At 44.3% G+C, this 21,071-nt stretch overlaps 3 protein-coding genes across 5 annotated transcripts in view; 2 read left to right on the forward strand and 1 right to left on the reverse strand.

The window, feature by feature from the left end:
* LOC115129507 (solute carrier family 49 member A3-like) overlaps positions 1-4,758 on the forward strand; it is a 26,940-nt gene extending 22,182 nt beyond the window's left edge. For both annotated transcript variants that reach the window (XM_029659923.2, XM_029659924.2), the window contains one exon: positions 3,338-4,758. In XM_029659923.2, coding sequence (XP_029515783.1) covers positions 3,338-3,498 — 161 coding nt within the window. In that variant the 3' untranslated portion in view covers positions 3,499-4,758. The remainder of the gene's footprint in view (positions 1-3,337) is intronic.
* LOC115129506 (nuclear cap-binding protein subunit 1-like) lies at positions 4,268-11,672 on the reverse strand. Of its 2 annotated transcripts, none has more exons than XM_029659922.2 (22): positions 11,492-11,672; positions 10,674-10,762; positions 10,429-10,529; positions 10,147-10,303; positions 9,895-10,002; positions 9,673-9,794; positions 9,428-9,497; positions 9,130-9,345; positions 8,926-9,023; positions 8,757-8,820; positions 8,551-8,661; positions 8,019-8,146; positions 7,832-7,906; positions 7,601-7,704; positions 7,106-7,228; positions 6,876-6,978; positions 6,573-6,666; positions 6,315-6,418; positions 5,999-6,116; positions 5,394-5,534; positions 5,062-5,175; positions 4,268-4,946 (listed from the first exon to the last, which is right to left on the reverse strand). In XM_029659922.2, the coding sequence occupies exons 1-22, from the start codon at positions 11,523-11,525 to the stop codon at positions 4,833-4,835; spliced, it is 2,388 nt and encodes a 795-aa protein (XP_029515782.1). In that variant the 5' UTR covers positions 11,526-11,672; the 3' UTR covers positions 4,268-4,832. The 2 variants fall into 2 exon arrangements, with proteins under 2 accessions (XP_029515782.1, XP_029515781.1); XM_029659921.2 differs by having other exon boundaries at positions 5,394-5,537; positions 11,492-11,671.
* Positions 11,673-11,751: 79 nt separating this feature from the next.
* Positions 11,752-21,040, forward strand: LOC115129508 (thiosulfate sulfurtransferase/rhodanese-like domain-containing protein 2). The gene is made up of 6 exons (XM_029659925.2): positions 11,752-12,146; positions 18,518-18,623; positions 19,004-19,116; positions 19,234-19,392; positions 19,513-19,651; positions 20,639-21,040. Exons 1-6 carry the CDS (start codon positions 12,009-12,011, stop codon positions 20,863-20,865), a joined length of 882 nt encoding a protein of 293 aa, XP_029515785.2. The 5' UTR covers positions 11,752-12,008; the 3' UTR covers positions 20,866-21,040.
* Positions 21,041-21,071: the final 31 nt, after the last annotated feature.

The raw sequence follows: 21,071 nt of genomic DNA on the forward strand, positions 1-21,071 counted from the left end.
GAGGTATGGTTGCCCACCATTACATTTCTGCAGGCAATTACAGCTATTGGTTGTTTTGTTAGCAGGTAAGACTTTGCATCTGTATGAAAATAACACAAGATGCATGTGGCAGACCAAAATGTTGGCTGAAACGGCATCCTAGACAACACATGCTTTGCCACAGCTAACAAAATACAGTACCAGTCAAAAGTTTGGACACAACTCATTCCAGGGTTTTTCTTTATTTTCACAATTTTCTACATTGTAGAATAATAGTGAAGACATCAAAACTGTGAAATAACACATGGAATCATGTAGTAACCAAAAAAAGTGTTAGGTAGAGGTGGTATACAGAAGATAGACCTATTTGGTAAAAGACCAAGTCCCTATTATGGAAAGAACAGCTCAAATAAGCAAAGAGAAACGACAGTCCATCATTACTTTGAGACATGAAGGTCAGTCAATTTGGAACTTTGATGAAACTGATGATGAAACTAGCTCTCATGAGGACCTCCACAGGAAAGGAAGACCCAGAGTTACCTCTGCTGCAGAGGATAAGTTCATTAGAGTTACCAGCCTCAGAAATTGCAGCCCAAATAAATGCTTCACAGAGTTCAAGTAACAGACACATCTCAACAAATCAAATCAAATCAAATGTTATTGGTCACATACACATGGTTAGCAGATGTTAATGTGAGTTTAGCGAAATACTTGTGCTTCTAGTTCCGACCGTGCAGTAATATCTAACAAGTAATCTAACAATTTCACACACAAGTGTAAAGGAATTAATAAGAATATGTACATAAAAATGTATGGATGAGCGATGGCTGAACGGCATAGGCAAGATGCAGTAGATGGTATAGAGTACAGTATATACATATGAGATGAGTAATGTAGGGTATGTAAACATTATATAAAGTGGCATTGTTTGAAGTGACATTTATTACATCCAATGTTTAATTATTAAAGTGGCTAGAGATTTTAGTCAGTATGTTGGCAGCAGCCACTCAATGTTAGTGATGGCTGTTTAACAGTCTGATGGCCCTCTTCACCACGCTGTCTGTGTGGGTAGACCATTTCAGTTTGTCCGTAATGTGTACGCCGAGGAACTTAAAACCTTCCACCTTCTCCACTACTATCCCGTCGATGTGGATAGGGGGGTGCTCCCTCTGCTGTTTCCTGAAGTCCACAATCATCTCCTTTGTTTTGTTGACGTTCAGTGTGAGGTTATTTTCCTGACACCATACTCTGAGGGCCCTCACTTCCTCCCTGTAGGCCGTCTCGTCGTTGTTGGTAATCAAGCCTACTACTGTTGTGTCGTCTGCAAACTTGATGATTGAGTTGGAGGCGTGCATGGCCACGCAGTCATGGGTGAACAGGGAGTACAGGAGAGGGCTGAGCACGCACCCTTGTGGGGCCCCAGTGTTGAGGATCAGCGGGGTGGAGGTTGTTTCCTATACTCACCACCTGGGGGCGGCCCGTCAGAAAGTCCAGGACCCAGTTGCACAGGGCGGGGTCGAGGCCCAGTGTCTCGAGCTTAATGACGAGTTTGGGGGGTACTATGGTGTTAACTGCTGAGCTGTAATCGATGAACAACATTCTTACATAAGTATTCCTCTTGTCCAGATGGGTTAGGGCAGTGTGCAGTGTGATTGAGATTGCATCGTCTGTGGACCTATTGGGGCGGTAAGCAAATTGGAGTGGGTCTAGGGTGTCAGGTAGGGTGGAGGTGACATGATCCTTGACTAGTCTGCTAAATGACTTAAATGTAAATGTAAATGTAGTCTCTCAAAGCACTTCATGATGACGGAAGTGAGTGATAGTCGTTTTGCTCAGTTACCTTAGCTTTCTTGGCAACAGGAACAGTGGTGGCTCTCTTGAAGCATGTGGGAAGAGCAGGCTGGGATAGGGATTGATTGAATATGTCCGTAAACACACCAGCCAGCTGCTGTGCGCATTCTCTGAGGACGAGTCTAGGGATGCCGTCTGGGCCGGCAGCCTTGCGAGGGTTAACATGTTTAAATGTTTTACTCACGTTGGTTGCGGTGAAGGAGAGCCCGCAGGTTTTGGTAGCGGGCCGTGTCAGTGGCACTGTATTGTGGCACTGTTAAGAGGAGACTGTGTGAATCAGGCCTTCACGGTCGAATTGCTGCAAAAAAAACACTGCTAAAGGACACCAATAATAAGAAGAGACTTGCTTGGGCTAAGAAACACGAGCAATGGACATTAGACCGGCGGAAATCTGTCCTTTGGGCTGATGAGTCCAAATTTGGTTCCAACCGCCGTGTCATTGTGAGACGCAGAGTAGGTGAACGGATGATCTCCGCATGTGTGGTTCCCTCCGTGAAGCATGGAGGAGGAGGTGTGATGGTGTGGGGCTGCTTTGCTGGTGACACTGTCAGGGATTTATTTAGAATTCAAGGCAAACATAACCAGTATGACTACCACAGCATTCTGCAGTGATACGCCATCACACCTGGTTTACATTTTGTGGGACTATAATTTATTTTTCACCAGGACAATGACACAACACACCTCCAGGCTGTCTAAGGGCTATTTGACCAAGAAGGAGAGTGATGGAGTGCTGCATCAGATGACCTAGCCTCCACAATCACTTGACCTCAACCCAATTGAGATGGTTTGGGATGAGTTGGACTGCAGAGTGAAGGAAAAGCAGCCAACAAGTGCTCAGCATATGTGGGAACTCCTTCAAGACTATTGGAAAATCATTCCAGGTGAAGCTGGTTGAGAGAATGCCAAGAGCGTGCAAAGCTGTCATCAAGGCAAAGGGTGGCTACTTTGAAGAATCTCAAATATAAATTATATTTTGATTTGTTTAACACTTTTTGGGGGACTACATAATTCCATATGTGTTATGTCATAGTTTTGATGTCTTCACTATAATTGTACAATGTTGAAAATAGTAAACATGAATAAAAACCCTTGAATGAGTAGGTGTGTCCAAACTTTTGCCTGGTACTGTATGTTGCAAATACATATTTCCATTGAAATTGAGGGGACAGGTGCCCTGACAAGCTATAGTTTATTTTACAAATACATAAAAAAATATTGCCCTCCAAAAATAAATTACGTGCCCAAGGCCAAAACACAGTGATGCCGGAGGTTATGTTCAGTTAAGTTAAGTTGCCACTCTTATTTCTAAATTTAACATAATGATATCCTCTGGGGACTTGATAAAGAGGAACAAGTCTGTATTGTTATTGTCTGGTGCTTTGCAGTGGCTCTAGCAGCGTTATTCTCTCGAAAACACACACACTGTGATTAGTTCCTGTAGAAATGTCTGAAAATGTCTTAGCTCCAGTCATTGACTTGTCTTTTTCTGTGTACGTCTCCACAGTGCCCATGCTGGTGATGGCAGGCCTGTTCAGTGTCTTTACCTGCTGCTTCGTTATCTTCTTCCACACGAAGTACAGGAGACTGGATGCTGAGGCACAAGCTGGTGGAAAAAAGCCAACTCTGGCAACCTGTGACAGCACGTCAAACTCTGACCAAAAGTAGGAACAGGTCAGGGGTTAACTGAACTGCTTTGAGATCACTAGCATCATTTCAGAAGCACTGAATGTAACTGAAAGGTAATTTCTACCTTTGCTATACTGCTTCATTCTCTCGTCCCAAGTGAATGATTACAGTTTTGACAATAGCGATATTTAATATTGCTTAAACGGTGGTGGTAAACAGTGATCATAAGTTACTCGATTTGAAACGGGGCTTTCCTTTTTATACAGGTATACTCTAAGATGAATAGCATCTTATGCACCGCACCGTTTGCACTGATGCGGAGCAAAGTGGAGGTCATTTCGGCTCGGTCTGTTAAGTTGGACATTAAATGTATGATGCAAAAGTAATCCAATACCTGAATTGACTGACATTTCAACGGAATTAAACTGTGATGGTGGTGGACATGTATGCTTGTGGGGTGTACAGACTAGTTCATAAAATAATATTCCAGGTCCATTTGAATGATGGCACATTTTTTGTCAGTACCAAATTCTTTTACACATTCAATTGTGTAAATTTGGTATTTTAAACTGCTCCTGTAAATATACTTTATAGTCAAATAAACCACCATGTCAGTCATTGGTTTAATTCACTTCTAAATACATACAACTTAGTGAATTGTCAAAACACTTTCATTTCTCCTGGATACTATTATGTGCCATTTACCACATGCATACACCCCAACCAAGATACAGGCAGCTGATAAAATGAGCCATTTATCTAAAAGTTCTAAAGTTAAGAAAGATAGATTTTTTTTTTGTAAGAGGAAGCCGTTTCAGTGTATTTATTTCATCACTGTTCCAAAGTGTTACACAGTGACAAACAGAACTGCACTCCCCTCAGTAGACACCATACAGATAATACAGGCAGATAAGACTCTACAGGAGTTTGAATCATTTCCCCAATTTCAATTCACATAAAATACATCTAAAAAAAATAGAACACTCTGGATTCAGGCTCGCCTGAGCAACACTGAAAGCCACCCTCTGCCTTGTTGCAACCTCAGTTCTTTTTTAAAAGAGCCACCTTAATAGGGCTACGAGTAACGTGGTAAAAATGAACAGCAAAATGAAGGGGGAGAAAGAAAAAAAACAATACAAAAGAAATGGCATAAGACCCGAGAGACAGATTCTAACATCTGTCAAATGTACTACTTCACCAAATAAACAAATCCTCCTTCAAATATGGTCTTTTATAGTTAATACCGTCAATGGCACTCATACATAAAATAAAAATTAAAAAGTAATGAGGACATCTTGATGCAAGTGTGTGTGTGTGTGTGTGTATATATATAGAGTATGGCATATGTAAAGTAATGGTGTGTGTGCAGGGTCTCAGAGCTGCAGGGCACAGAACTGCTGGTAAACAGCTAGGATGTGGTGGTCAAGCTCGGCGGTGAACAGCAGGTTCTCCAGGGTCCCCATGTACTGCTGGATGGTCACATGATGCTACAAAGAAAACACAAAAGAACCACATGAACATCAGTTGACCTTGAAATGACATGGAATTGAACGAACAGGGCCCGTCAGACTGACGGCCGAGGCGAGAAAGGCTAGCTAATACCATGAGGAAGATCTGTTGCAGCCTCTCGATGCAGTTCTTGTACCAGGGCGTGCTGAAGTCCACACTGCCTGTCTCGCAGCGCACCAGGTGCTCCGTCAGCATCATGATGAAGCGCTGCGGGGACAGAAGAGAGGGACAAAGATTAGAAGGGGGAAAAAAGGATGAAATCAGGCTGGGTACTATGGACTCATACAAAACACGTTGGAGTGACATCCTGTCTACTGTCCTCTCCTCAGCATCACTGAAAGCGCTGAACAGTTGAAAACAAAAACAGGAAACCATGTTGCCGACATTGTACATTTAACTTCAAAGATTTATTGCCCATGCACTACCTGGAAGATGACCAGGAAGAGGTTCTTCTGCTCACTCTGGGCCGACTCCACCTTCTCCTGCAGACGCTCGATCTGCTCCTCCAGCTGACCGTCCTCATCCTCACTGTTCTTCTCCATGTCCTCCTCATCGCCACTGTCCTTCTGCTGAGATAGGGAGGGGAGAGAGACAAACACACGAGAGAGATTGAGGGGGAGAAAGAGTGAATCTTATTTGCGTATTTGGCTCCTCTCGTCCCTTTAAAAATGGTGGCAGCACTGACATCTACTGGTAATGTCTATTATCAGCAAACACAGACTAAACTAATTCAAATGTTTAAATATGTTTGAAAGGGACAGTCTGTCCATTCAAGGCCAAATTAAATGTGTTGGTTTTGAAAATACCACGTGTGATGCATGTTTAGAAAGCAAAACTAGTGCGCAATCTAAAAAGGTCACTATATATAGACAAGGGAACATTCTGCTTTGTGCAAACCTTGGAAGAGAAACTACTGGCACAATCAGTACAATATTCAGAGTAATGCGGCTGGTCGATTCGTGCATTTAAAGAGTCTATAAAGAGTCAGTGTTGACAGCAGCGGTTGATAGGACACACTCCTGCTGCCTACCTTCTTATGCTGTTGCCTCTCCAGCTTATCCTTGGCCTCCTCCAGCTCTTTCTGAATCTTCTGGACGTGTTTGTTCATCTTACGGATGGTGGAGTGCAGAATCTCCCACACGTAAAACCTGCCCACCACACGGCCAAGCATGGAGTAAAAATGAGTTTGTTAATTTCAAAACAGTGGATTTTTTTTTATACTGTAGTACATAGTAGGTTAATTGAAAACTATTGATCGAGATATTTGCATGATCTGATTTAAATCAAAGGAAGACACAGCAAACGTGCGTGTGCGGGCACACACGCAGAGAGGGTTTAACACCCACCTGGTAAATTCATGAGCCATGTTTGGGGAGAAGAGCCAGTTGGCTACAGCTGCACAATCTACAATCTGTGTACGGATCAACTTGTCCACCAGCACAGAGATCATCTGCACAGACAGAGAAAGGTCAACTGCACAGTTACACTACAGACTGATATTTCTCCATACACACTATGGTCACATCACAATTCACAAAATCTATATTAACTCTGTGGAAATGAGGGTTCTAGTGTAGGTGACGGAGATGGGTGGTCGGTCTCACTTGTGGGTGGTTCCGCCAGACCTCGTAGACCACCCGGAGGATGTGCAGCTTGCCCTCGTCACAGTCCGTCAGGACCTTCAGAATCTCATGGAACCTGGCAGATGGAAACAGGACACTTTAGGGGTTGTACACGCAGACAACACGCGCAAAACTCAACAGAAGACCGATTCCCACCGTTCATTCAACTGCCTGGTATCATAGCGATGCTACACTAAGCCTCAAGGCTGAACAATGCCATCCTTTTCTGTGGCACAGAGGAGGGCACAGAAATGGAGGGTGTGGGTCGGCATAACAGGCACTCACTTGGCCAGGGCACTGAAGGAGTGGCTGAAGGACTTGGCAGCGAGATGGAGGAGAGTCTGCAGGAACACCTCTATCTTTAGGGGGTTGAAGCCCTCACCCTCATCTGGAAACAGACAAAGGAGGAGCGAGTGAGAAATGAGCAGAACATATCCCTATGGTGTACAGTACTGTAATGAGTGTATGTAGGATATAGGGACACTGAGAAGGTGAGTGCTTTGGGGCTAACTGACCATCGTCATCTTCCTGGTTGGGGTTTGGCACGTCTTTGAGCACGGTGAGGATCTCCTCGTTGGAGGCCCGGTTCTTGATGGCGTTGCCCACCGTTATGGCCACGGCATATCCTGGCAGCGCACCTGGACAAAGGCAGAGGTGTCGTGTTGTATTTCCGATGGTGCTTACGCCAATAGTTACTTAGATTAAGCTGAGTGAACTTCTTTCCTGTTACAGGCTAATTACATCTGTTCCATAACAGTTTCACTGGAATAACAACACTAATGTGAAGTGTTACCCCTGGGGTTTATTTGAGCTTTACCCTCAAAAGGCTGCCACTTGTGATCACACTCTTACAATCCAACAGAAAAAAAAATCAAATAAATGGCAGACCAATTATGAGCACAATAGAGTCATCTTAGTCCCCAGGCTATGATGCACCAACAGACAGAAGTTTACAGAAATATATTCAAGAATACATAAATGAATGGCCCCTGGAGAGGCAGTGTACTTACTGTTGGCCTCATCTTGGTATTTGTAAAAGAAGATGGGGTCGGCTGGGATGAGGGCTGAGAAAGTGGGCGGGACGATGTCCACTATCCGCTGATGATAGGAGAGCCTGGAGGTCGAGAACAAAAAGCCGATTGGTCAGTTTACAGGGACAGACTCTATAACACATCCCTCCCCATGTATGATTCAAAACAATCTGGGTGCAACACAGTTATAGTGGATCTGAATGGAAATACCTCATGCATTTCTCCAGAACCTCCTTGACAAACTTGGGCTTGGGCTTGTCTGCATCCAGCGCTAAACAGTCCGTCCTTTGGAGAAGAACATGTATTTGATTGGAATAGTAAATAAGTATTTCAATATAATAAGTAGGGGTTCCAACTAAATAAAATGAAAAGCTGTGTGATAGACAGCTGATCTTACCAGTCGTCCCAGCTCCATCGGAACTGAAAGTTGCTCAAATGGTGGGAGAACCAGTTGAGGAGTCGGTCTATGCAAGTAGTGTTCATAGTGTCCAGTCTCATGTACATCATCTCTGTGGCTTGGGCCAACTGGGAGGAGGCTGTTAAGGGGTTAACGCTCACGGTTGATGTAAAACAGGTATCCAAGCCTGACAAAATAATTACTTGTGGTCCAAAAAATTGTAGGGTCACCCCCCCCCCCCTTAAAAGATTTAGATGCACTATTGTAAAGTGGCTGTTCCACTGGATGTCATAAGGTGAAAGCACCAATTTGTAAGTCGCTCTGGATAAGAGCGTCTGCTAAATGACTTAAATGTAAATGTCTTTCCCATGCCATTTTGTGTAACTTGGTTTCCCACTATTCTCAAATTTTGGCATAGGACAAAAATGTATTTCTTAAGTATTCAAAACAAGCATTTCTGTGATGGACCACCCATTCAGTGTGCCCTTTACTAGACTGTAATGGGTAGTCCCAGTAGTGGGGAGAAGGATACAACTTGAGGCAGGGAGCCTGGCTGCAGCTTGCAGAGCTCGATGAGCAGTGTGGTGTACATGACGTCGATGTGGGGGGGACAGGGCAGCTGGAAGAGCTCTCCAAAGATCACCTGGCAGAAGAGAGGGAAAGAGGAACCGAAGCGTCGACTTCGATCATGTCCTCTTATTGATATGAAACCTTGATATGAAGCAGTAATGGGCTTACCTCCACAATGTGATAGTTGAGTGGGATCTTGTTTTTCCCTGGATAGCTGAGCAACTGCGCAGCACTGGAAACAAATAATAAGTTGTTCGATCAATTACGAGTCATAAATGACTCACTCGCACAACAAGAGAACACATAAACAAGTCAATTGGAAAGTACAGCAGCTCACCAGGTCTTCCTCTCTTTCCAGTGGGACTTGATGATGTTGTGAAGGTTATCCTCAATCACAAACCTCTCCACAGAGTGGCTGCCTGGCATGACGGGACCCTGTGGTCAGGGAGAGAGAAAGACTAGTCGGAGCATTCCAAAAAGGCCACCCCATCCCCAAACATTCCTCTTTCTCTGGTCTGAGCGAGGGAGTACTACACGGTACCTCGGGGGCATCGGTGTAGTCGAACATGCGGAAGATGACGCGGGGCATGGGGTACTGGCAGTCGGGCATGTGGGCAGGTGGGGTGAAGGGTGGCAGGTTGTGCTGCAGGGCCTCACACAGCACGCTGTCAAAGGCAATGTACGGCCGCAGGATGTGGCGCTCCTGCCAGCGGTCCTTCTTCAGCTTCTGGATCTGAGCCCACAGGCAGTCCAGGTACTGAGGGCGAGCCAGGAAGAGGTGAAGGTTATGATGGTTATGACAGAGGAATAACATATATGAACACATATCTCTTACTTACCTCCTCTTGTGGGTGTGGCTTCTCTGCTGTCCAAACCTGAAGCATGGGGACATGAGTCTTCAGTCGCCTCCTAAAAAAACAGATTGGTGTCACCATGACCGTCTCACCACTATTGAGTGCAGTTGACAAAGGAGTCTCCCTCAAAATACTCATGAATTTCAGTTGCATTACATCATACACAGTTCCTCAACTAGGAAAGAGCCAGAAAGACATGTTAATACCAAACTAAGAGGGGGGAAGCATACTTGAGGTAACCGTCAATCTGGTTTAGGAGCCTGTCCATCTCCACATCCTTCTTCTCATAGAGTTCCTTCCCAACCCAGGGGAGACTGGAGAGTACAACATAGACAAACCAGTCCGAGCGCACCTGGGAACAGGGAAAACAGTTCAAATGTACCAATCCTAAAACTAAACTGAATATACTTTCATACAATTCAAGGGTTTAAAATGCATCAATAAGATGTTACCTGTGGCACATCTTCCTCCTGAGTGACACTAACAAAGTTCTCAAACATGGCCACCATGGAGGGGGCAGCGATCACATGGCAGTTCACCAGGTCACAGAGGAAGCGCACCTGGAGAAAAGAGGGAAGCCAGGGTGTTGGAAACCATTGTTTAGCATAACGTCAAACATGATTGTAATGCATCTGTAATTACTTTGAAAGAAAATTGCCTTGGTGAGCCTGTGGACTAATTATTTTATTGCACCAAACACTTACTAGGTAAAGCGCTTCGGTGTACAGGTTGGCCTTCAAGGTCTCTTTGAGTTGTCGGATCATGGCCTCCACAAACTCCCCGCCAAAGTTGTAGTTCCTGGCATTGAGAAGGCCCACTAATGTTGTGTACACTGTCAGCTTCTCGGGTAGAAGTCGAGCCCTGTCAAAAGCAGACACACAATTACAGTACCAGTCAAAAGTTTGGACACACCTACTCATTCCATGTTTTTAATTTTTTTAACTAAAAGTCCTTCAAATGTATTAGAATAACTTCCAATAGCTTACACAGCACACAAAATGCGGAGGATTTTGTTTTTGTAATTGGGGAGGTCGGCTTCCAAGACACCTGCAAGACCTTCCAAATTGCTTTCCAGGGAAGAGGTACTCTGCAAATGAAGAAATTGTTGTAGGGCAACATATCTGGTGATTTCTGGGGTCAAATCAGGCAAAAAAAAGTATAGTGAGTGAGAAAATACACACATGGGTATCATGCAGAAAACATCCCCACACTTACTGCAAAGCCCTATTACCTTTTCTCCCACTCGACATATCAGTGATTCCAGGCGATCCTCAATCTCAATGGGCTCAGACGTTCTCCTTCTTTTGTGAGATTGGCCTCCTTGAAATCAGACAGAGACATACAGGACGGATGATGGGGAGATGGACCATATACAGTCTTAGATAAAGCCTTCCTTCAATGTAGTATTTTGTGCTAGCTCAAATATACTTAGCTCTTTAAAAACGTTATCCTTCAGTGGTGTAACAAGTTACTAACTAACTAGTTCATTTCATTAATCATTATTTTGAACATCCGCTGTCTGTGGGGTAAATGGCAGAGGATAGCCAGCTAGCGAGATAAACAACTTTTTGGCATGGTTGCCGCCCCCAAGGTCTGAAATACTATTAACAGTTGTTAATTAACAACAAGAGAATAACGTTAGCTATATATCACATTATAGGTTGGTCAAATGTTTAACGTAATGGTAGGATAAAGAAGTGTTTTTGCTTTATGTGATGGGGAACGAAAGGTAGTTTGCTAGGCAATTTCTAGTTAACCGGCTAAAAGCAAGGGCTATGCTAATCCATCAGGCTAACTAGCTAGCCAATAATGGGGTGCTGGAAAACTGCCAATGACTTGCGAAAAACTTGTTTTAAAGTGTCACATACAAGTATGAACCGATACAGTCACCGTTAGCTAATTGAAATGACTAGCTACAATGATTTAGTTAGCAATCAAGGTGGTTAGCTAGCTATTTGGCTAGCATGCACACATTGACAGAGCTAGCAGCATCAACTCTCGCGGGCTTCAGCAAACGTTATACCGTTAGCCTCGAAGTAACTAACTTACCATCATCTCCGTCACTGTGCCGTCTTCTCGACATTTTATTGTTGACACCGTTGGATTAACAATTGTGTGCTGCTTCTTTTTGAATATGGCAACAATATTTTTTCGAAATAAGAAACCAAGTTATAAAGATTTGATTTTTTTCAATGGTCGCAAAAATAATAGCGGTCAGATTCAAGTCAGGCACATCCGGGGTGGAGGTTAACCAGAAGTACTTGGTTGTGTACTTTATTTGTCTTCCGAATTTCTTGTGTATGGTTCCGTATTTGTCATCGCCGGTGTGTCCTAACGTAAGTTAGCTAGCTAGTAGTGTTAATTTATAGCTACATTTTGTTGGCTTTGGTGATAAACTCGGGTACAAAGGTTATTTGCTTCGTTTAATGTTTTAATTGCTGACATAAGCTAAACAAGGCATGGGGGCTAGCTTCAACTGTATGCTAGGTCACATTATCTTTATTATCAACTTAGCAAATAACGTTATCACTCTAGGAAAGGTCTAGCCACAGAAAGAAGAGGGGACATGATGACAACCGATGATATGGCATGCAATGAATTAATTAACATAGATGTTGACACCCTTGCCCCCCATGATTTAAAACAAGAAAAACTCCAACTTTCTGCAACTCTACGAAAGTACTACTCATTCTGTAAGAGGAGGGTGAGTGTAACAAACGGTCTATTTTATTGGCTTGCTAAAGTGCTGGTTATTGTATGTCATAATGGAGACGTATCTCTCATCTTGCAGACATTTGGTACATTTGTGGCATCCAAAAGAGCTTCAACAACAGTTTGGAATTGCTGTGGCCAGACCTTCAAGGAACTTTCTTCCATCCATAAACATGTGGCAAGGTCTCATGACACTGACATTCACCAGCTTACCCAGTCCACATTTGAGGTTTTACTGAGCCAGATTGAGAAAGAAGCCACTTCACAACAACAATCAACAGAGAAAGAGCCAGTGGACATTTCCTCCTGGATACCTGACACCAGTCACATCACTGGTGACCAGCTTCACAAGTATGGGAGTTATTACATAAGACTGTATAGTACTCTATGAAATCAATACCTTCTCGTGCTCTGTTTCTTGTAATCTGTAAAGTGGCCCAGGTGATGTTCTTCTGCTCTACTGCTACTGTCAGCTGGCAGATCCAGAATTTGGGGCAGGTAGACTTGGCAAAAGTTATGAGAAAATCATGATAAGTGGCCATTTTTAGGCCCATTATAGACCTTTACAGGCCTCCTGTGAGGCCCTATGATCCACGAGGCGTACATGATACAGACATCTTGGTGTCATTTTACCAGTGTAGTGGAGGGTATATGCTGTATATCCACTTGTTTTTCAGTGGGCATTGCGTATACTCACTTAATCCCTACGATGCATATCAAAGTAGTGTAGTGGAGGTATGCACCGTATCAATAGGGCTGATGGAACCGATCCGAATGTTTAGCTTAAAATCTTGAACTATTATTTCTTCACATTTTAGGCGCAGCAATGTGCACATGGTGGTAGGCCTATGCGCGAATGTTAAAAAATGCAATTTATGGGTAAAACCCGTCATAAAATGCACATGGACAGAGATGGAAATTTCCTTTAGAAATTTAGAAAAGATGCGACAACTATCATAGGTTGATAATGACTAGGATAATGCCTTTAACTGCTGGACAATGAAAGAACCAATAGAACAGTTTTTCCCCACAAAAGGGCTTTATTACAGACGGAAATACTCCTCAGCACCCCCCAACCCTCTGACGATCCAGCAGGTGAAGAAGCCGGATATGGAGGTCCTGGGTTGGACATACTGACAAATTCTTAAATAACGACGTTGGGGGCGGCTTATTGTAGCGAAATGAACATTCAATTATTTGGCAACAGCTCTGGTGGATATGCCAATTGTACTCTCCTCAAAACTTCAGACATCTGTGGTGTTGTGTAACAACTGCACATTTTAGAGTGGCCTCTTATTGTCCCCAGCACAAGGTGCACCTGTGTAATGATCATGCTGTTTAATCAGCTTTTTGATATGCCACACCTATCTGGTGGATGGTTTATCTTGACAAAGGGTAAAATGCTCACTAACAGGGATCTAAACAAATTGTGCACAACATTTTAGAGAAATACATTTTTTGTGCATATGGGACATTTCTGTGATCTTTTATTTCAGCTCATGAAACATGGCACCAGCACTTTACATGTTGCATTTATATTTTTGCTCAGTATTCTTTGAAGCAAGGCAAGACATGCCTCAATATATGAAGTAAATGTCCAGTTTTAAACAATTAAAGAACAGGAAAAATATAGCGACGCCAACAATAGGCCTAAACATTGTCTTGTAGATGGAGAAGCTTTCCCCCAAAAAAATCTAAATGAAATGTTAACTAGCTACAAAGTAGCCTATGCCTACCTGGCAGAATCAATCCAGTGGCTATTTGTTTTTCAAACTGCAACTCGTGCTACAGGAACACATATAACCAAACAGTGCTAGGTGCCTGTTTGCTTGAATTAAAGGGTAACTACATTCAAAAAAATTAAAATCTTGGATTTTCCCCCAACCTCAAAAGTGGTCTGTGAATTTCTGACAGTTGATAGCTTGATTTATCTGTTTCAATAGTTGGCCTATTATTAGCCTACTGCACAGTACAGCTTTGGTTGGCCTGACTGTGAAAGACCAATATGGGATTTATCACGTTAGGTCATTGTGCGTGTCACTGTTTGTCATAGAATTTTTCACACGAGGTGCCTTTCCTTCGCCGGGCAGGACGCCTGGGAAATTTTTAGCAACATTTGAGTATACCCACTTCTCCGGCACCATTACACCATTGCATTTTACTCCTTTAATAGTGTGATCTCAAATATGGAGTATGTCAAGATCCGGAAATAATAATGTTCACATTCATTTTTTCAACATTAAAAATATTAATATCTCAAAAGTACCCTTTTTGATTTGGCTTATTTATTATTATTATTATTTTTTTACATATTGCTTGGAACGATATACTCTTCAAACATGTCAACTTTCCAGAATGGGTTCTCTGGTACTTAAATATTTGATCCATTTAATGCTTAGAAATTGAAACGAATGAAATCAAAAAGGGTACTTTTGAAAAATTATAATTCTAGTGAATATTTGTATTAAATGTTGAACAAATTAATGTAAAAAAAAAAGTGTTTCTAAATCTAGACAGACTCTCTGTTTGTTAGGAGTATAATGACACCAAGATGTTGTCTGTATCATGTACATTTCACAGATCATAGGGTCTTACAGGAGGCATGTGTAGGTCTAAAAAGGGCCTTATAAATGGCAATTTTCATCATGACTTTCTCAAACTGTGATAGAATTGTAAAAAGCATTTAAAACTTTCTTCGTCCCAATGAAGTTACTATGTGAAAATTGCTATAACAATTTACATTTAAGTCATTTAGCAGACGCTCTTATCCAGAGCGATTTACAAATTGGTGCGTTCACCTTATGACATCCAGTGGAACAGCCACTTTACAATAGTGCATCTAAATCTTTTAAGGGGGGTGAGAAGGATTACTTTATCCTATCCTAGGTATTCCTTAAAGAGGTGGGGTTTCAGGTGTCTCCGGAAGGTGGTGATTGACTCCGCTGTCCTGGCGTCGTGAGGGAGTTTGTTCCACCATTGGGGGGCCAGAGCAGCGAACAGTTTTGACTGGGCTGAGCGGGAACTGTACTTCCTCAGTGGTAGGGAGGCGAGCAGGCCAGAGGTGGATGAACGCAGTGCCCTTGTTTGGGTGTAGGGCCTGATCAGAGCCTGGAGGTACTGAGGTGCCGTTCCCCTCACAGCTCCGTAGGCAAGCACCATGGTCTTGTAGCGGATGCGAGCTTCAACTGGAAGCCAGTGGAGGGAGCGGAGGACGTGAGAGAACTTGGGAAGGTTGAACACCAGACGGGCTGCGGCGTTCTGGATGAGTTGTAGGGGTTTAATGGCACAGGTAGGGAGCCCAGCCAACAGCGAGTTGCAGTAATCCAGACGGGAGATGACAAGTGCCTGGATTAGGACCTGCGCCGCTTCCTGTGTGAGGCAGGGTCGTACTCTGCGGATGTTGTAGAGCATGAACCTACAGGAACGGGCCACCGCCTTGATGTTAGTTGAGAACGACAGGGTGTTGTCCAGGATCACGCCAAGGTTCTTAGCGCTCTGGGAGGAGGACACAATGGAGTTGTCAACCGTGATGGCGAGATCATGGAACGGGCAGTCCTTCCCCGGGAGGAAGAGCAGCTCCGTCTTGCCGAGGTTCAGCTTGAGGTGGTGATCCGTCATCCACACTGATATGTCTGCCAGACATGCAGAGATGCGATTCGCCACCTGGTCATCAGAAGGAGGAAAGGAGAAGATTAATTGTGTGTCGTCTGCATAGCAATGATAGGAGAGACCATGTGAGGTTATGACAGAGCCAAGTGACTTGGTGTATAGCGAGAATAGGAGAGGGCCTAGAACAGAGCCCTGGGGGACGCCAGTGGTGAGAGCGCGTGGTGAGGAGACAGATTCTCGCCACGCCACCTGGTAGGAGCGACCTGTCAGGTAGGACGCAATCCAAGCGTGGGCCGCGCCGGAGATACCCAACTCGGAGAGGGTGGAGAGGAGGATCTGATGGTTCACAGTATCGAAGGCAGCCGATAGGTCTAGAAGGATGAGAGCAGAGGAGAGAGAGTTAGCTTTAGCAGTGCGGAGCGCCTCCGTGATACAGAGAAGAGCAGTCTCAGTTGAATGACTAGTCTTGAAACCTGACTGATTTGGATCAAGAAGGTCATTCTGAGAGAGATAGCGGGAGAGCTGGCCAAGGACGGCACGTTCAAGAGTTTTGGAGAGAAAAGAAAGAAGGGATACTGGTCTGTAGTTGTTGACATCGGAGGGATCGAGTGTAGGTTTTTTCAGAAGGGGTGCAACTCTCGCTCTCTTGAAGACGGAAGGGACGTAGCCAGCGGTCAGGGATGAGTTGATGAGCGAGGTGAGGTAAGGGAGAAGGTCTCCGGAAATGGTCTGGAGAAGAGAGGAGGGGATAGGGTCAAGCGGGCAGGTTGTTGGGCGGCCGGCCGTCACAAGACGCGAGATTTCATCTGGAGAGAGAGGGAGAAAGAGGTCAGAGCACAGGGTAGGGCAGTGTGAGCAGAACCAGCGGTGTCGTTTGACTTAGCAAACGAGGATCGGATGTCGTCGACATTCTTTTCAAAATGGTTGACGAAGTCATCTGCAGAGAGGGAGGAGGGGGGAGGAGGATTCAGGAGGGAGGAGAAGGTGGCAAAGAGCTTCCTAGGGTTAGAGGCAGATGCTTGGAATTTAGAGTGGTAGAAAGTGGCTTTAGCAGCAGAGACAGAAGAGGAAAATGTAGAGAGGAGGGAGTGAAAGGATGCCAGGTCCGCAGGGAGGCGAGTTTTCCTCCATTTCCGCTCGGCTGCCCGGAGCCCTGTTCTGTGAGCTCGCAATGAGTCGTCGAGCCACGGAGCGGGAGGGGAGGACCGAGCCGGCCTGGAGGATAGGGGACATAGAGAGTCAAAGGATGCAGAAAGGGAGGAGAGGAGGGTTGAGGAGGCAGAATCAGGAGATAGGTTGGAGAAGGTTTGAGCAGAGGGAAGAGATGATAGGATGGAAGAGGAGAGAGTAGCGGGGGAGAGAGAGCGAAGGTTGGGACGGCGCGATACCATCCGAGTAGGGGCAGTGTGGGAAGTGTTGGATGAGAGCGAGAGGGAAAAGGATACAAGGTAGTGGTCGGAGACTTGGAGGGGAGTTGCAATGAGGTTAGTGGAAGAACAGCATCTAGTAAAGATGAGGTCGAGCGTATTGCCTGCCTTGTGAGTAGGGGGGAAGGTGAGAGGGTGAGGTCAAAAGAGGAGAGGAGTGGAAAGAAGGAGGCAGAGAGGAATGAGTCAAAGGTAGACGTGGGGAGGTTAAAGTCGCCCAGAACTGTGAGAGGTGAGCCGTCCTCAGGAAAGGAGCTTATCAAGGCATCAAGCTCATTGATGAACTCTCCGAGGGAACCTGGAGGGCGATAAATGATAAGGATGTTAAGCTTGAAAGGGCTGGTAACTGTGACAGCATGGAATTCAAAGGAGGCGATAGACAGATGGGTAAGGGGAGAAAGAGAGAATGACCACTTGGGAGAGATGAGGATCCCGGTGCCACCACCCCGCTGACCAGAAGCTCTCGGGTGTGCGAGAACACGTGGGCGGACGAAGAGAGCAGTAGGAGTAGCAGTGTTATCTGTGGTGATCCATGTTTCCGTCAGTGCCAAGAAGTCGAGGGACTGGAGGGAGGCATAGGCTGAGATGAACTCTGCCTTGTTGGCCGCAGATCGGCAGTTCCAGAGGCTACCGGAGACCTGGAACTCCACGTGGGTCGTGCGCGCTGGGACCACCAGATTAGGGTGGCCGCGGCCACGCGGTGTGGAGCGTTTGTATGGTCTGTGCAGAGAGGAGAGAACAGGGATAGACAGACACATAGTTGACAGGCTACAGAAGAGGCTACGCTAATGCAAAGGAGATTGGAATGACAAGTGGACTACACGTCTCGAATGTTCAGAAAGTTAAGCTTACGTAGCAAGAATCTTATTGACTAAAATGATTAAAATGATACAGTACTGCTGAAGTAGGCTAGCTGGCAGTGGCTGCGTTGTTGACTTTGTAGGCTAGCTGGCAGTGGCTGCGTTGTTGACACTACACTAATCAAGTCGTTCCGTTGAGTGTGATAGTTTCTACAGTGCTGCTATTCGGGGGCTAGCTGGCTAGCTAGCAGTGTTGATTACGTTACGTTGCGTTAAAAGAACGACAATAGCTGGCTAGCTAACCTAGAAAATCGCTCTAGACTACACAATTATCTTTGATACAAAGACGGCTATGTAGCTAGCTATGTAGCTAGCTACGATCAAACAAATCAAACCGTTGTACTGTAATGAAATGAAATGAAAATGTGATACTATCTGAGAAACCTTAAATTTTTTCGGGCTGTACTGGCGTGGAATCGCCCAAGTGTTGTTTTCAATGCTCAATATGTCTTTCTGTTTCCCCTTAGACCAGCAATGGGGGTGCAGAGTGTTTTTGTGACCTGAGGGTTGGAGTCTACAAGGAAATAGTTCCAATGGGAGTGGACCCTGATGCCCTCTCCTACAGTCTAGCAGGTAAACAACGTGTCTTGTGTACGTCTGCGTTGCATATTTGTAGGGTGCCGTCTTTCGGATGGGACGTTAAACGGGTGTCCTGACTCTCTTAGGTCATTAAAGATCCCATGGCACTTATCGTAAGAGTAGGGGTGTTAACCCTGGTGTCCTGGCTAAATTCCCAATCTGGCCCTCAAACCATCCCGGTCACCTAATAATCCCCAGTTTACAATTGACTCATTCATCCCCCTCCTCTCCCCTGTAACTATTCCCCAGGTCGTTGCTTACCTGGTAAAATAACGGATAAATAAAAAAATACAAATATGCTATTTGAGATGATGGAACCAGTAAGTGGTTATGGTTGAATATGGCCCTGAGTTAATCCTCTTTTTACCACCTAGGTACTCAATTGGAACCTGAAGAATTCCACAAAGTGGAGGCTCTTTTGTCAAAAGGTGACTCTTGCAATGATACAATACTGCTGGACTGCCGGAACTTCTACGAGATTAGAATTGTAAGTATTGCTTTTGACTGCATATGTTTGTATCCCACTTGGTTATTTATGCATGTTTAAAGTGTATCGTATAGAGTAATAAAGATAATGGCAGGTTAAATATGTTTTTGTTTTCAGGGCCAGTTCAGCCAATGTTTGGCCCCTAACATCCGAAAATTCAGTTACTTCCCCGATTACGTTGACCAGAACCTTGACCTCTTTCGAGACAAGAAGGTCCTTATGTACTGTACCGGTGGCATTCGCTGTGAACGCGGCTCAGCCTATCTCCGCTCAAAAGTAAGCCTACCTTTCAGGTTTTGCACAGTGACCGTATATAATTGGAACATTTCAAACACACTTTATCCAACCAAAAAGCTCAACCTAAACAAAGTGTTTGTGTTTCTTTCCTACTTCCAGCTTGTGTGTAAAGAGGTTTATCAGCTGAAAGGTGGCATTCATAAGTACCTGGAACAATTCCCTGAGGGCTTCTATCGCAGCAAACTGTTTGTGTTTGACGAGCGCTTTGCAATCTCCTCCAACAGTGACATCATCTCAGGTCTGTGTTAACTATGAATTGCCCTTAAGACTTTATGATCACCACAATGTTTTTTTTTTTAATGTAAGCAGTAGCAAACCCAGCATTCCAACATATGGTTCACCATTCCTGTTAGAACGAGAGACCAGGGTGCAATTTCCTGAAAGCGATGGAATTTAGGCTTACGAGTGTTTTAACCACGCATCTTTTCTACAACAGCCGAAGATGTAACATGCGATTCCCAAAGCGCCATGCAGAGAGCACGTTTGCTAAGTGCGTCGTTGAGGCATGTGTCAATACTGATAGGATCAAAAGAAAGGAAGCACTGCTCTAGGATCAGCGTTCTGCCTTTCCAATCTTACCTTAACATTACAATTATTCCACAATACTTATGACGAATTAGCTCCTAGAGCAATATAAACCTATGGCTACAAATATTGAGCCGGCTTATTCTAATGCTTACGCTATAATAATGCACAAAATCCAGATTTGGCACATCATTGCTCACATGTTATACATTAAATATATTGAGGCAAAAATCACAGATGGTAGCGCACAAATTGCTAAATAAAACTGAATTGAATGAACATGAAATGTATTTTATAATAATTTAATTTATAGGCCTATTTATATTTTAATACAGTCATCTCAGTTTTCACTTGAAGCCTCGATACCCTTCTCTTGTTATGCAAAGAAATCGTCAACTTTGTATTTGTAGTCGCGGTCACATTTGTTCTGAAGTTATTGGCAGTCACAGAAAGACAGATGAACATCTTGATTTTGTGTTTAGCAGAGATTTCTGTGTATAAAGTGATGTGGAAATGCAAAAAAGCATGTAATGACATACTTAACTGTTCTGAGTGGTCTGAGGCAGTTGTTAAATATAACAAGCTTTTTCAAGCACAACTTTAGTAACAATAGTTTTTAAACGATGAATGCAGCCTTAAGATGCTTTTGGGAAACCAGGCCCTGTTCATCAACATTCCTCTCCCCTTCCTCTGTGTGCAGAGTGTAGGTACTGCAATTCTCCGTGGGACCAGTACCAGCTATGCTCCACACACTTCTGCTGCCAGCTGGTTCTTTCCTGCTCTGCCTGCAGACAGGGTGGCCACACCGCCTGCTGCCCCATCTGCCAGACCAAGGGCAAGGGAGAAGAGCCCCCTGCCACACCTCCACAGAGAGAGGAGTGCAAGTGCACAGCCATGCGGCCCATGATCCCCCAGGATGCATTGTGATGTGACATCACCAGTTTAAAAAAAAGTTCAACAGAGCTAAGCAGAGACCTTACCTGGAGCTTAACCCATTCATGTATTTTAAATGGACCATCCTTTTTCAATAGACTCAAATGTGATTGTGGTGACAATCGGCGTGTGCCTATTTTAATTAAAGTAATCCTCAACAGATCTGTTATTTTATTTGTTTGCCTTTAATTAGTTGAGTT

The sequence above is a fragment of the Oncorhynchus nerka genome, linkage group LG5, assembly GCF_034236695.1.
Source record: "Oncorhynchus nerka isolate Pitt River linkage group LG5, Oner_Uvic_2.0, whole genome shotgun sequence".
Classification (NCBI taxonomy): Eukaryota; Metazoa; Chordata; class Actinopteri; order Salmoniformes; family Salmonidae; genus Oncorhynchus; species Oncorhynchus nerka.